This window comes from Entelurus aequoreus, linkage group LG05 (genome assembly GCF_033978785.1).
Source record: "Entelurus aequoreus isolate RoL-2023_Sb linkage group LG05, RoL_Eaeq_v1.1, whole genome shotgun sequence".
In the NCBI taxonomy this organism is placed as follows: Eukaryota; Metazoa; Chordata; class Actinopteri; order Syngnathiformes; family Syngnathidae; genus Entelurus; species Entelurus aequoreus.
Window position 1 is genome coordinate 24,164,748 of NC_084735.1, and position 17,296 is coordinate 24,182,043.

Consider the following 17,296-nt stretch of genomic DNA (forward strand, 5'->3'; position numbering starts at 1 on the left):
ATGTATAAAACTTGATGTTACTTGATGTTCGATAAATTTGAAAATGTTAAGCTTGGCATTAGCGTTCTGTTGGGGTGATGGGGGCAGGTGGGGCTTGAAAACTCCCCCTTGTCCAAAGTGGGGGATGACAAAAAAAGTTTGAGAACCACTGCCATAAACTAAGAGTCTTCCCTCAATAACCTTAGAATAATTGCTTATTAGTAACCTTAACCCTATCCCTTATATGTTCCCCTAGTGTCCAAATAACTCTAAATTAAGTCTTTGTTACTTTATTAAGCAACTAATTAATGGTGAATATGTTCCCCATACTAAAGTGTTACCGAAATTATATAATGGATTATTTTGTCTCAATTTTAGACTTGAAAGACACAGTTCGACGGTATCAGTTCCCTCGGATTGGCTCTGACCAGGGGACAGTGTTTAAAGTGACCACTCAGAATGGAAGGTAGTTGCAGAGGCTGAGTGTATTCAACGCCCTTCTTTAAGTGCTGAAAAGATTGGAACACTGCGCGTGTAAAAAAACTGAAAAACATTGCGAGAGTCAAAGTGTGGTTGATACGTACAAGGATTTTGTCACTGTTTTGACATATTACCGGTTTTGTAACAATAACATTTATTTACATAGCTCACCAAAAGGTAGTCTTGTAGTTTAGTTTCTTTCGGTTTACAACGAAGAAACTACTTGTCTCAACTTTAAATTAATCCCCCTAGCCATTTTTTTGCAAAGGCTTGGCAAAATCCAAAACAGAAAGACGGCTCGCTTTCATAACATTTGAGCCAATTACTGGATGAAAAACTATTACATTAGAGAGTGATTAACGCAAGGCGCTTGTGACATTTACATGGCATTTCTGAAAGAATAGGCTTGGCAGAGTGGAACGCGACGCAAGCTAACTTGGCCTGGCAACTGTGATTGTTGTTTCTTTGGCGACAGGCCGCACAAATGGAGCTACAGGGGGTCAACAAACCCTATCACAGTTTATCCCCTTGGCACAGCCAAACAAAAAAGGTGTACATGTCCTCCAGTAGGCGCCCGGTGTGCTTGTGGATGCCCAGCTGACACTGAAAACAAGCTGAGGGCTGAGAGCGCAGGCCAAGTAACACCAGCCGGGTGCTGCTGATAAAGGCCCAAACAAAAAGGTGGCGGGCGTCCTGATGCGAAAGCTGGCAGGGAGAGACATTGCACCTCTTGACATTAAACTAAGCCTAATGTGATGCACATGAAGGCTAACTGACCACAGAGAAGCAAACATGACACATTTTGTTCATACTCGTCCACTCATATGTGACAGGGTGCCTACCAGACAAAATATAGGATAAATATACACAAATCTTTCTGTGCATGCAGAATTGTACAGAACACTAAGTTGTGCATCCTCAAGTGTTCACACAAAAGCTACACTCTGCCCAAAAATGGACTTCCTGCAGTGGGCAAAAAATATCTCGCTGAGTTGGGAGTACATTCTGGGAGATGTGGGTCAGCGGGGAACTATTAAGTTAAAGGCCTACTGAAACCCACTACTACCGACCACACAGTCTGATAGTTTATATACCAATGATGAAATCTTAACATTGCAACACATGCCAATACGGCCGGGTTAACTTATAAAGTGCAATTTTAAATTTCCCGGGGAACTTCCGGTTCAAAACGCCTTTGGAGGATGACGTATGCGCGTGACGTCGCAAGGTCCACGGAAGTGTTTGGACCCTATTGGACACAATACACAGAGCTCTGTTTTCTTCGACAAAATTCCACAGTATTCTGGACATCTGTGTTGGTGAATCCTTTGCAATTTGTTTAATGAACAATGGAGGCTGCAAAGAAGAACGTTGTAGGTGGGATCGGTGTATTAGCGGCGGACTACAGCAACACAAACAGCAGGACTTTGTTGGATAGCAGACGCGCTAGCGGCGACCTCACCTTGACTTCCTACGTCTCCGGGCCGCCGACCGCATCGTCGATCGCTGGAACGCAGGTGAGCACGGGTGTTGATGAGCAGAGAAGGGCTGGCTGGCGTAGGTGGAGCGCTAATGTTTTTATCATAGCTCTGACGAGGTCCCGTTGTTAAGTTAGCGTCATTAGCAACAGCATTGCTAGGCTTCGACAGGCGTCGAATACACATTAAGCGTGTATTTACATGTCCAGTGTTTGGTTCGGTGTCTCCTGATAGTAGTATTGTTGATCTTCTGTCTATCCATCCAGTCAGGGATTTATTTATTTTGTTTCTATCTGCATTTGAGACAGATGCTATCACGTTAGCTCATGCTAAAGAGCTTCGTCGATGTATTGTCGTGGGGATAAAAGTCACTGTGAATGTCCATTTCGCCTTCTCGACTCTCATTTTCAAGACGATATAGTATCCGAGGTGGTTTAAAATACAAATCCGTGATCCACAATAGAAAAAGGAGATAGTGTGGATTCCAATGAGCCAGCTTGTACCTAAGTTACGGTCAGAGCGAAAAAAGATATCTCTTGAACTGCATTCTAGTCCGTCACTCTAACGTTCCTCATCCACGAATCTTTCATCCTCGCTCAAATTAATGGGGTAATCGTCGCTTTCTCGCTCCGAATATCTCTCGCTCCATTGTAAACAACGGGGAATTGTGAGCAGCACTACCGCTTGTGACGTCACGCTACTTCCGGTAGGGGCAAGGTTTTTTTTTATCAGCGAGCAAAAGTTGAGAACTTTATCGTCGATTTTCTCTACTAAATCCTTTCAGCAAAAATATGGCAATATCGCGAACTGATCAAGTATTACACATAGAATGGATCTGCTATTCCCGTTTAAATAAAAAAAAATCATTTCAGTAGGCCTTTAAGCTCATTGTTAGTCCTTGTCTAAGCGGCAATTATCACTACATTGAAAGACATTTTTTACAAAACCAATTACTTTAAATTGTTTTGAGTAGTTTGATAACAATTCTACATTAGTTACTTAAAATTTAAAGGGGTAATATTATGATTTTTTTTTTCTATTTTCAAAACAATACAATAATACATAACGTTGGATATAGAGAACACTCAAACCCTTTATTTATTGAATCAAAAATATTGAAATTCCACGATATATTGAATTTGCAAACTGCTAAAATTATGTACAATTCCCGAGCGCGGCCACCGCTGCTGCTCACTGTTCCCTTCACCTCCCAGGGGGTGAACATGGGGATGGGTCAAATGCAGAAGATAATTTCACCACACAGTGTGTGTGTGACTATCGTTGGGACTTTAACTTTACAAAGCAAACTATAACCTGTTACCCAAGAACGTACAATTTTTCCCAACAAAAGAAGAGAAATATAACCTCAGATACAAATGTAGCTTAAAACGTTTGTATGCACATACAACACTTAAAACCTCTAGTATATCTGTATGTGGAATCAAATTATAGAATGGATTAAGAAAAAAAAATCAAACAATGACTGTACTATGATCCACTTTAAGAAACTGTTCAAACTCAAAGTGTTTACAAAGTGTCAAGAATAAGAGCCATGATAAACATTTTGATCTTATTGATATTCATCTCATTGTATGAAATACAACTTACTTCATTAGTTATTTATTTTTTGAATATTATTATTTAAGGAGTATATTGTGAACAAATTGAAGCCATATTTTGCTCCATTTCCAAACAGCTCGTTTTGCGAAGCAGAGTTGATTGATCCAAATGAACCTCTCCTTACCACGCCCCAAAACCGTGGGTCAGCACTCGCCCCCGCCCAGCAAAAGTGTTACGTTGTTTTGTTTTGTTTTTTAGCTTTTTTGCTTTAATTGTGCACTTTGGACATCTGTGACCGGCACCAGCCATCTGTTTTGAGTGCATTTCACCACAACACATCCTCCAAGATGATATAGCGAGATCAGCGGCTAACTGTGTTTTATTGTCGGCGCCATAAGGAGACTTTGCGGGCGGACGCCAGGCTGCAGGTCTGTAAATATACACTAAGCATAAACTTCTACAGAGTCTGTATCTCTTTAATGCTAAATCCTGGACATATCCATGTGTACATTGACATTAAAATGCTTTATTATTCTTAATAGTGTTAATACTTTCACAGCTGCTGCTTTGAACACTTTTAAACAATGGAGGCGCAAGCCGGCTGCAGTAAATCACGCTACGAGCGACATCGCAAACATAATAATGGAATTATAATACTAACTGGTCCATTGCCAAAAATTATTCACCTATCCAATTAAGAGTTTTTTTTTAAAAAGAAAATTAATTCTATATTTTGCCGGTGGACGGGGATGCTATTGTCTTACATTGAAAGGCTAAGCTAGCTACACAACAACTCCAGCGAACTTTGTGAACCTATCATTCACACATTTATAACTTACTGTTATTACTTACCATTTCATTTTCTCCTCCATTGCCACAAATAATAGTCACTGAGCACGCCATTAAAAGTATTTTTTTTTTTTTAGAAAATCCACATTTTTGTGTAGGTTTGTGGTTGAAGCACGGCTAATCTTTGCACACACTTGAAGCAACTTCTTCAGAGTTTAGGACCCAGTGCCACGAATCTTAAAAGTAAGGAACGTTTTATTTCAGATGAGGCTGAAAGTTTTTTGTAGGGAGGTGGGTGACATTTAGTCCGAATTGGAAGTGTTCTGTACCTATATTGCATCTGCTGCTGATCAGAGTTGTGGTCGCAAGGCGGTGGGTGCCTGTTGTATCGACAACCCCCGAACCCGATGGTGGACACCAGAGGTAAAGGGGCTGTCCACCTGAAGAAGGAGTCCTACCGAGCATGACTCGCTTGTGGGACTCCAGAAGCAGGTACCGACAGGCCAAGCGAGCCGCGGCCTTGGCAGTGGCAGAAGCAAAAACTCGGGCGTGGGAGGAATTAGGGGAGACCATGGAGCAGGATGTTCAGTTGATTCTGGCAAACGATCTGACGCCTCAGGAAGGGGACGCAGAGCCCTGTCCACACTGTGTATAGTGATGGGCGGAAGCCTGCTGACCACAACTGGGGATATAGGGCAGTGGAAAAAATACTCTGAGGATGTCCTCAATCCTACAGACACAACCTCCGTGGAGGAGGCAGAGTCTGAGGTCACAAACGCGGACATGTCTATCACTAGAGCTGAGGTCACTGAGGTAATTAAAAAACTGCCCAGTGACAAGGCACCAGGAGAGGACGAGATTCGCCCGAATACCTCAAGGCTTAGAATGTTGCGGGACATAGCGTGGAAGTCTGGGGCAGGGAGCAGTGAGCAGCAGCGGTGGCCGCACTCGGGGAATCATTTTGGTGATTTAGCCCCCAATTCCAACCCCTGATGCTACCACTGTAAAATTAATAGCTTTACTTTATTTAGGCATTTTTATGCTTATAAAATGCTTTCATTAGATTACACCAAAAATATGTGGAATATGCTTAAAAAAACAACAATTGCAATATTAGAGTGAAACTGCATCATTTAAACAAATAAATATAGTTTGAGGTAAATATGATATATTGGCTGTAAAGTGCATGCTGAACAACAGGTAGCATTGTAACTCCTAAACATGAGGTCATTCCAGCCAATCAGAAGCAACTGCACAGGGAAAAAATGTCAATAACAACATTGTGATCTAAACCTGTTACATACACAATTGTATCGACCAGCCTTATTTTGTGTAACGTCACCGTTTCCTTGCACATGTCAAGCAGCTTGCATATAGGAGCATGCTGGTGCTGTAATGGTGCCGTGCTGCTGTGACAACAATTACCGTACACCGTCTGCTGTGATTAAGGCTTTTACACAAGATGGAAGAAAAAAAAAAAGCTTACAGTCTATCAGCTTTTTGGTTGTTTTATCTCCACAGCTGAGATGCTGACCAAACTTTTAACATCATCTAGACGGGGATGAAGCAGTGAGCAACAAAGAACATGGCATCTTTTCAAATTTTGGTACCGGTGGGTCATGAAGATACGCCGACAAAAGCGTTTGTCACAAACCACAGTGGTCTATTGGATAAGGCACTGGCCTCCTAATTGAAGGTTAGAGTCCCATCTGGGGTGTGTGCGTGTGTTTTGATCAATCCCCTCAGGGGGTGATGAGCATGGCCAACAATCACCACAGCAGGGGTCCTATATTGCTGTATGTCTCTCTCCACATAAGAAAATCACTGCAATATGTATTATATAACAGGTGATTATGACGACAACCAGCATTATTACTGCCCAAACACCACCTCTTACTGCCATCTAGCAGCCATACAGAAAACTACAGTCACAGACCACAATATTAAGTACACTGGCACAATGTAATGACATTAATATACAAGAGTTACTCATGTATTATATGCCTTCAAAAATCAAATGCGTATATAAACCAGCCGAATATTTGACAGCAGCAGGATGCACTGCAGTTTCAAATCATTGTATTACAGCATAATTAAAAAATAATCAAAGAATTTCAGGGAATACATTTATGATTACAGAAGCAAATACAAAAAACAACAACATTTATTCAAGAAAAGTCTTGAAAAGCAAAATTTTACCGATAGCGTTTAAATATTACTAGAACGAAGAGGTAAAATACTTTAATGAGAGTAAATAGCATACCTTTGTAATAGGCAAATATAAAATATAATAAAAAATAAAGTAAAAAGTGAGAATTTTTAAATTGTTAATTGTACTAACAAAGTTAGGATGTCTTAATTATAAAATAAACTGTATGGTAATAAGTGTTACAAGAAAAGTTATTTTTCTGAAGTGGTACATACTAGAATAAGGATGTGTTAAAAATGAGAATATGTAAAAAAAAGAAAAAGAAAAAAAGTACTAGGTGTGGTGAGATTATCCTCTGCATTTGACCCATCACCCTCACCCCCTGGGAGGTGAGGGGAGCAGTGAGCAGCAGCGGTGGCCGGGAATCATTTTTGGTGATTTAACCCCCAATTCCAACCCTTGATGCTGAGTGCCAAACAGGGAGGTAATGGGTCCCATTTTTATAGTCTGTGGTATGACTCGGCCGGGGTTTGAACTCACGACCTACCAATCTCAGTGCGGACACTCTAACCACTGGGCCACTGAGCAGGTAATTTAAGAATAGAATCCTACAAAGTTGTAATTTTATTGGAATAAAGTCAATACTACAAGCAAAAAAAAGCCATTTTACCAAAATAAAGACCACATTATACGATAAGAAAAATTCTAATTCAACTAAAATAGCTATACTTTTACAATGAAAAAAAGTTGTAACTTTAATGAAAAATTCATAATTTACAATAAAAACAGTTGTATCTTTACTACAATAAAGTCATATATTTACAATGACCAAAAAGTAATGATTTTTCATTTTTTTAAAAACTTGTAATTTTTAATGAAAAACTTAATTATTTGTAATTTTACCAATAGTAATTTTGCATGGGAAAAGCTGTAATTGTACTCAAATTAACTCATAATTTTAGGAAGGAGATGTGCCAGGTGATCCGTTCTTTTCATTGCATTGCCATGAGGGATATGAGCCCCTGATTCAAAGTCATCCCGCATATTTAGTGAGTAAATGAACTTAAGGGGTCAACAGAGAAGGCAACACATTATGGAAATCCCAAAGATTGTTTGGATTCATTTACACGCAGTAAGATGCATTTGAAGACTGAAGCATAAAGGACTAAATATGAGCATGCATTCTTCTGAAGGCGATGAGGAACATGCCACAATGAATGCAAGTTATGAGAGTGCGTGTCATGCATGATGAGGGTATCATGGATGCAAGAAGGGTTCTTGTCAATGCAGTAGTTAGTCATCAATCATGTGTTGAAGGGGCTGGTGAGCAGGATAATGATTGGACGGCAGACATTGATTTAAGTCATGTACCTACCCAGAAAGAGCCTCTTAGGGATTCTGACCTCCTCCTCCTTAATGTCTGTCGCTACAGACGAAAAATAAACGCAACAAGTGAGGAAAAAAAGGAAGGCAGAAGAGGGGTGGGGGGTGGGGGGGAGAGAGCTTGGTTGGGCTTTAGAGTCCATCTGAATTGAATTTGGCTGTGATGTACGTTAATCTAGCAAAGCGACGTCATAAAAAGAAAAGTATTAATACGAGGTGTAGGGCTGGTTCACTTCAAAAAGTGGAAAATTCCTAAAAATTAAAATTACAAAAATCAAATGAAAGCAGTGACAATAGGTACATGTGAAACACATACTAGTAAGGAAAATAGTACATTACTGTATATATTTTAAAAATACATATATATTTATAAAACAATACATTAAATAAATTCACATTTGAAAAATACATTTAAATTAAACCTACAGTAATGGACACTTTCTATTGATTTTAGTCAAATAATTAATAGTGTTATTTTTGTATGGAAACATTTGCATGTTAACTCATACCTTTTTTATTGCGCTGATAGGTTTTGGTCCTGACCGCAAATAATAAATAAATAAAAAACTGTTTACGAACTTATAAATAAGTTTTTCAACATTACTAGAACACTATAGACATGAAATAGAACACCTTTACACTATTTTATACCAGTATAATATTGCTGCCAAAGACTGAGCCAATCAATGGCCACAATACTAAATAGTGCATTCTGATTGGTTTGGTCTCATCTAGTGGCCAATACTACTGTAGTATTGATATTTTTTGTTTTAGTAATTTTCATAGTTGAAAAGTTTTAAATTAGGGCAAACCAAATTTTAAAATTTGCTTTTATAATTTTTTTAAAATATCCTAAATAAATCCGCAATGTGGTGAAGGACGACTGTAATTGCGAAAAAGTGCAAAACAAGATGTGCTCCCCAATCAAAACCGAATAATTATGGCTGCATGCACACACCCCCGCTCTCATGTGCGCTCAATGGTAGTGATCCTACGAAAACTATGTCTGCATGTTTAAAGTTATGGGCCCTCCAGGCAGTGCAGATTTGATACATTTTATTAGTAACCCTTGTGCAAGTTTAAGATTGACCATACACACTTGCTCTTTGGATCAAATCAAAGTGTTATAAGGTATCTGCCAACAATAAATGAATGAATAAATGAATATGTTTTACTTTCAATGCTTAAAATCTTTCAACAACTTCAGATCTATCGATTTCTTTATTATATGTTAGGGGTTTTTATGTTTGATAGCCTTTTTGTATAAAAATTACATTTTTAAAGTAGGAAAATGCAATTTATGCAATATTTCAAACAAAAAAAAGTTGCAGAGTGGAATTTCCAAGGTTGGCCAATTGCAGCCTTGAATAGATCAATAATTTATGACAACATTGATGTTAATACACTAGTAAAAGTAGACAAAAACTATTTTTTACAGAACCTGCTGAGCTTGAATGAAAGAGAAAGCAGGCAAGACTTGGTTGAGTTTATTGAGTTCACAAAATATTTCATAAATATCTGCCATGTTATCTATAACTGCCCAAGGCATTTCAACTAATTTTCTTATTGAAGCTATGAGATTTATTCTCATGGCTTTCTGGCACCATCTGGTGGTTAACGGCTGTAATTACATCAATACAATATTGTTTTGTTTTTGTTTTTCAATCAACAAGAATGGGATTAATTCAGTTTTCATGGAAAAAGCATATATTATACCAGGATTAGAGTCTTTTAAAAAACAGCAGTTACAATGGGAGTCAATGGGGCAGAAGAATTTCTTAAGAAAAAGTGCGTATAATTTGTTTATATCGTATTCTAACAACGTTGTAATTTTTTTTTTTTTAAATACAATTTTATAAAGAAAACTTGAGAGAAAATTTCAGACCGCTAACCTTCAAACTGAATAGTCATATCACATGTAACGCCCGTTTTCAGCCGTAGGGTTGCACAAGAGTTGAAAGGGAAGTGCAGTTTTTTCGGAATTTTGCCTCTCGTTCACAATCATTATGAAAGACATGACATGACGATGGATGGATTTTTTTTATGCATCCTCACTCGTAAATAAAAGTCTGCTTACAGCGGAGCAAATGGGAGGTCCTCTATTCCACCCATAAACCCCAATAAATAACCATCCAAAAACCTCCAACAATACTCCATTTACATTTTGCGACTTGAGTATTAACCAAGTATTAGTGATATTGTTATTATAAGCACTAACTCGATCACAAGCTTGCGTGCCAATGTTTACATCATCGAGTGGTCTGCTACTTCCTCGCTTCCCTGCTCCCTGGAAGTTTATTCTAGATCATAAATCATGCCTCTCACCTGGGTAGTAGAAGGACGAGGACGTATTCTGACAAGTTGGTATACTTTGACAGCCAATTTAGACCCAGAAATAGCAAGAATGACACGAAAAGACGCTTGGTTCCACGCCACTTTTCTTTGTGAGGATTATAAGTCATTCTTCGTCCAAATGGGAATATATGAACATCCTAGCAGTCGGCAACCTATTGACAGCAGACCTTGTACAGTAAGTGATGTTTTATTATGTTTGTTGGCTCTCATAACATCTGCAGTCAGTAATAATCAGTGGAGTTGGAAAAAAAGCAAACATTGTGATGCCTTTTTTAAATTAATGTGCTTATAATGATCAAAATACGTAAATATTAAATGTTAGTATAAATGTGCCTGTTACTACATTACATATATACTTACATCATGTATATAAAACCCTAATGTAGATGTTTGGATGTTTTTTAAGGGCTTTATATAAAATAGAGCGGCTCCATTGTAAGCTGACTTTTAAACACATTTATTTACTCTTTAGAATGCATTTTTACAATACTCCATTTACATTTTGTGACTTGAATATTAACCAAGTATTAGTGATATTGTTATTATAAGCCCTAACGCAGACAAACTATTTATAGCGGAGCCGTGATCACAAGCTTGCGTGCCAATGTCGACGTCATTGAGTGGTCTGCTGCTTCCTCGCTTCCCTGCTCCCTGGAAGTTTATTCTAGATCATAAATCATGCCTCTCATCTGGATAGTACAAGGACGAGGACGTATTATGACAAGTTGGTACACTTTGACAGCCAATTTAGACCCGTAAATGGCGAGAACGACACGAAAAGACGCTTGGTTCCACACCACTTTTCTTCACGAGAATTATGAGTCATTCTTCGTCCAAATGGGAATATATGAACATCCTAGCAGTCGGCAACCTATTGGCAGCAGACCTTGTACAGTAAGTGATGTTTTATTATGTTTGTTGGCTCTCATAACATTTGCAGTCAGTAATAATCAGTGAAGTTGAAAAAAAGCAAACATCGTGATCAATGTTCCCTCTAATTTTTCATGTGTGTGAGCAAACGCAAAAACTTCCTGAGCATTCAGTGGAGCCCATGTGAGCAACATCAGACGTGCACACTGTGGCTACACTAGCAGCACACCTGTCCAAATCCTGACTTAATAACAAGTTCAATCTCCATCTATCCCTCCATTTTCTACCGCTTGTCCCTTTCGGGGTCACGGGGGTTGCTGGAGCCTATCTCAGCTGCATTCGGGCGGAAGGCGGGGTACACCTTGGACAAGTCCCCACCTTATCGCAGGGCCAACACAGATAGACAGACAACATTCTCTTATTATTATAATCAAATGACAGCAGTGATTTCCATGAGGTTATTTTCTAATATAAGTGTTTAGGCCCACTTACAATGACAATAACAAAAAATATTGTGTTTCATGAACTGTGTACTTGTATTGTTTGTCTGGGTGGAGGTCCTTCTTTGGAAATAATTTGTACCCCTTTCAGACATTGCATTTAGTTCCCATTAAAACATTCACATGTTGCACAATGAGGAGGATCATGTGTACATTCCTGCAACTTCCTGTTTGTAAAAAATATATTTTTATTAGTATGTATTTAATATACTAACAGCATTTCATGATTAATATTTATAAATTAAGATTCCTAATAAATGACACTAGAATAAGCACACATTTGATTGGTAAATCATAGTGTAACGACCTGGAATGACACTTCATGTGTGGTGTTGGAGTTGTCCGACTTTTTGTGTGGCTGTAAACGCATCACTGGCTAAGTGCCATATGTGCATGTGTTGGCGCAAGTGAGGAAGAGCGAGCGGCTGCTGTTGATATAACAAAGTTGGTTTTGGTCTGGTTTGAAATTACCAGTTTTGCTAGATATAATTTGTTTTACTAATGTTTTGGTGATGTGGTTATGGCTGACAATAAAGAGTTTTGCTCAGTAAAGTGATCGATGGAATTCATGTCCTCAACGCGTCTCGACAGACGTTACAATATTTGAACAATAATGACGAAAACTGTTTTCTCTGTCGTGTCCGTGTCGTGTCGAAAATTGTTATGCGCTTATTTTTTTATTTGATTTTGTGCGTGGCATAGATTTGCCGTGCACAGAGGACGCTTGAGCAGTGCGCAATTGCACAGGCGCGCACCTTAGAGGGAACATTGATCGTGATGCCTTTTTGAAATGAATGTGCTTATAATGATCAAAATACGTAAATATAATATGTTAGTATAAATGTGCCTGTTACTGTATTACATATATACTTACATCATGTATATAAAACCCTAATGTAGATGTTTGGATGTTTAAGGGCTTTATGTAGAATAGAGCGGCTGCATTGTAAACTGACTTATAAACGCATTTATTTACTCTTTAGAATTTTTTTTTTTTTTTAAACACATCTGTTGTCATGTCTTTTATAATGATCGTGACTGACAAGCAAAATTCCAAAAAAGTGCAGTTCTCCTATAAACAATTAATCAAAGTAACAGAATATAAATCAAAGCTTCTTTTTTTTAATTAAATGAATCAATTAATCGTTTAACCCTAAATAATAATTTTAATAAGAATAATAATAAAAAGAAAACATAAAATTAAAAAATCATACAAAATTCCAATGAAATAAAATTCACATGTAAGTTGTCCCTAATTTAAAGATAAATATATACAAAACAACTAAATTTTATATTTTTTATTCAAGAGTAGCAATTGTTGCAACAGACTATATTAAATACTTGTATTTTTTTAAAAGGCGGCACTCTATAGTCGTACATATAATGTTTACTTAATGTATCTCAGCTTCTATTTTGATATGCAACTTTAACTTTTTTAGGGGTTAGGGGAGACTTTTTATCTTTAGAGCTTCCCATCCTGGAGTAGGATTAAATATGTTGCCTTGGCAGGACACCAACTCGCTCTCAGACACACACACACACACACACACACACACACACACACACACACACACACACACACACACACACACACACACACACACACACACACACACACACACACACACACACACACACACACACACACACCATGTGACCATGTGCATTCACTCACATGACGCATTAAACCCCAGACGGCTGTTACCAAAGCTCTTATCTAAGAGAAAATAATACAATGATTCTCTGTGTCCACTCTGTCAGTACGTAATAAGAGACGTACACACAAATACACACACGCAACGTTTCTGACCTAGAAATGAGCGTCTTTTGGTGTTGAGTTCCGTGGCCATGCGGACGCTGGTGCACAGGTTGAGCATGACCAGCATGGTGGCGATCATGATGATGCTCTGCCACAGCAGCAGTGTCTCAAAGTAGCGGCCGAATCTGACAAGAGAAAGCGTGTTAATGTACAAGGAAATATGCCACAGTACACCCAAAGAACCGTTAGGTAGAACACAAGGAAGGGCTTTAAAAGGTAGAGAAAAAAATCATGTACATGTTTCCCATTACAAATAATCAAAAGGTATGACAAGGGCCAGCGGGGGTGACCAATTGATGACCTGGAAGGCCACCCAAAAAAGATGAAATGTTAGTGTCTTTAAAAATATATGTATAACATTTATTTAGCCGTTTTATTAGACTATTATTTTGCAAAGTACCTTCGCTTGCCATCACAGTTTAGCTCGTACTCAAGCGTGTGGCATAGGAGGAGCATTAAACTAATGGTATATATATTTTAATGTCAATTCAAATTCAGCTTTTTGTTTTGGGTAAAGACATGCATTTGTATGATTGTTCCATGTCGATGTTTCTAATAAAACACATCTGTACCACTAGATGGAGCCTGCGTGCCACCAGTGGTATTCCTACCACAGATTGAGAATCCATGCACAATATCTACTTATTACTGATATAGTGAACATATTTTGAACAGATTATTTATTTTAGGACTAAACTGAGTGGGTGTTGAGATTGTGTTTTTGTTTTGTTTTGAGCATGGTGCAATCGTAAGTGTGCAATAATTGCTCATTTTGTTGGTTTTACTTTTGTAGCTGTATGTAGAAATGGCAGCTGGTTGCATCAGCATTGTGTTTATTGATAATTCCCTTTTTTTTTTCATGTGGGTTTTTTTTTTTTAACCTTTCTTTCTGTGGAATTTTTGTATCTGCACTGCAACTGTAACAAAGTGTACGTTGGTAACCCTCACTCCCTGACAACTTCAAGAGCAGTGCTGACTATTGAGTCTATAGCCCGGGCATTCAGCTCGGTAGTTAGCACGCTCGTTTCTCATGCGGATGACCCAAGTTAGAGTCCTGGGTGGAACAGGAAAAACAATGCAGCTGAGAAAGAGTACACAACCGACACACAACATATGGTTAATAAGCAAGTGAGTCTTAAAGGGAACTTTGCCTATCATTCACAATCCCTGTGCAAGACAAGAACACATGTTTTTATTTTCTTATACATTCTAAATCACAATAAACGTTAGCAAAAGTCAGCTAACAATGGAGTCAATGGGAGCTCCTGTTCCGCCCACAAAACACTCTAAAAAAACATCCAAAAACCGCCAACAATACTCAATTTATACTACTTCTCGTGACCTGAATAATAAGCAAATATTAGCGATATTGTTACAATAAGTGCTAACGCAGACAAACTATTTTTTAGCGGAGCATTGATCACAGAGATTTAACTAGCTTATGCTGCTATATTGGCATTTTGAGCAGATGACTCGCTGCTGCTTCGCCTCTAAATTGGTAAAAGTTAATAATAAATTATGCCTCTCATCTGGATAGTAGAAGGATGTAGCAATAAACTGAGTAGTTGGTCAACTTTGACGTCCAACTTAGACCTAGAGATGGTGAAAAAAATCACAAAGACGCTAGTTTGCGGCAACTTTTTTTTTAAACGTTCATGGGGATTATGATTAATTCGTCATCTAAACGAGAAGATATGAAAATCCCAGCAGTCGCTATCCCAGTGAGAGCAGACATTGTACAGTAAGTGTTTGATATGTTTCTTATCTTGTTCAGCACTTAGCAATACTGCTACATGATTCACTTGAAGCTGGATCTGTTTAACACGCAGCTTCTAAAACTTGTTGCGCATCCCCCTTATATTTAGGCTAAAAAATATCAGCTTCTGGATCATGTTTTGCCCCTAAGTAATATCTGTATTACGCATATGTAGCAGTGTTGCGAGAAAAAGCGAACGTCTGTGAAATTAATAAACTGACGTATGCTTGAAATGAGCAAAACATGTAAACATTACGTTATTACCATATTATTCAATCAATCCATCGAAGTTTATTTATATAGCCCTAAATCACTGGTGTCTCAAAGGGCTGCACAAGCCACAACGACATCCTCGGCTCAGATCCCACGTCAGGGCAAGGAAAAACTCAACCCAATGGGCGTATTACCGTTGTGATGCGTGGGTTCATTTATTATTTGTGTAAGACCACAGCTATCAATTATAGTCTGGAGCGCCACGCACGGAGGGTCTGATGGGGTATTCATATGGATTCATATTAGAGTCCCCCGTTATAATTATATTGTCGGCTTGCGTCACTCGATCAGCAACAAACACGGAGAATTCACTGATAAAGTCCGAATAGGGCCCAGGGGGGCGGTAGATAACAGCCAGGTAGAGAGGCAGCGGTGCGACAGACATCATAGTAAGCACCTCAAACGATTTATATCTATTACTTAGGTTAGGGGTAAGGTTAACGTTTTCATAGTATATTAGTGCGACCCCCCCAACCCTTTTAAGGGGACAGGCAATATGCACATTCGTATAGTTAGGAGGAGGAGGAGATTAAGCGGGAAAAATGTGTCTGGTTTGAGCCAGGTTTCGCCGAGACCAATGAAGTTAAGATTATTGTCTCTGATGACTTCATTAACTAATAACGTTTTGAGAGACAATGATCTTATGTTTAAAAAGCCCATATTATAGGTAGTGGGCTGTTCTGAGGAATTATTTGTTAATGTTATCCGTAGTAGTGATATAACGTTACGTTTATTTTGCGTTATATAAACAGCGAGCCGGCCCAGTCACGTTATAACATCTACGGCTTTTAGAGTGCACAACTGCACACACAACAAGAAGGAGATGAAGCAGAAGAACAAGGAAGAAACAGTCATCGCGACGACGAGTAAGAAGAAGAAGAAGTACGCTTGCAAGTTCCAAAATGATTGGAAACAAGAATTTCAGTTCATCCAGGACAGCTCAAAGGGGAAGGGCTATGCTTCCTGCAAATTTTGTAGATCAGACTTCTCCATTGAACACGGTGGCCGAATAGATATAGTCACTCATGAACGGTCAGAGAAGCACACGGCGGCGGCAACGCAGCACCGGTCACAGCCCAATATTATGGGCCACCTTGCTAAATGGAGACCCGAGGGTGTAACATATGCCGAGACAAAGACGGCTATGCTGATAGCTGCAAGCAACATCCCGTTCTCATTTACGGATGTTTTCAACAAATCTGTGAAGGATATGTTCCTGGATTCAGAGATCGCTCGCCAGTACTCAAATGGCAGAACAAAGGCTACTGAAATAGTGAGAGGTATGTGTTATTTTTTTAAAGTAAGACGCAAGTACAGTACAGTTGGTAGAACAACTGTGTTTTCATTACTGTGTACTGTACTGTACTATATATATATATATATATACAGTGGGGCAAAAAAGTATTTAGTCAGCCACCCATTGATTGTCAATGGGTGGCTGACTAAATACTTTTTTGCCCCACTGTATATATAAATATAAATATATATATATATATATATATATTAGGGCTGCAACTAACGATTAATTTGATAATCGATTAATCTGTCGATTATTACTTCTATTAATAATCGGATAAGAGACAAACTATATTTCTATCCTTTCCAGTATTTTATTGGGAAAAAAACAGCATACTGGCACCATAATTATTTTGATTATTGTTTCTCAGCTGTTTGTACATGTTGCAGTTTATAAATAAAGGTTTAAAAAAATTGCGCATACCATAGATCCAACGAATCGATGACTAAGTTAATCGCCAACTATTTTTATAATCAATTTTAATCGATTAGTTGTTGCAGCCCTAATATATATATATATATATATATATATATATATATATATATATATATATATATATATATATATATATATATATATATATATATATATATATATACACATATATA

The 17,296-nt window shown here is 38.2% G+C and overlaps 1 protein-coding gene across 3 annotated transcripts in view; it reads right to left on the minus strand.

Moving 5' to 3' along the window:
- Positions 1–17,296, minus strand: part of LOC133650348 (solute carrier family 66 member 2) — a 54,362-nt gene that overhangs the window by 33,125 nt on the left and 3,941 nt on the right. For 2 of the 3 annotated variants that reach the window (XM_062047488.1, XM_062047486.1), the window contains exons 2-3: positions 13,354–13,487; positions 7,811–7,861 (exon numbers count right to left, since the gene is read on the minus strand). In XM_062047488.1, coding sequence (XP_061903472.1) covers positions 7,811–7,861; positions 13,354–13,487 — 185 coding nt within the window. The remainder of the gene's footprint in view (positions 1–7,810; positions 7,862–13,353; positions 13,488–17,296) is intronic. The other variant, XM_062047487.1, reaches the window with a different exon arrangement.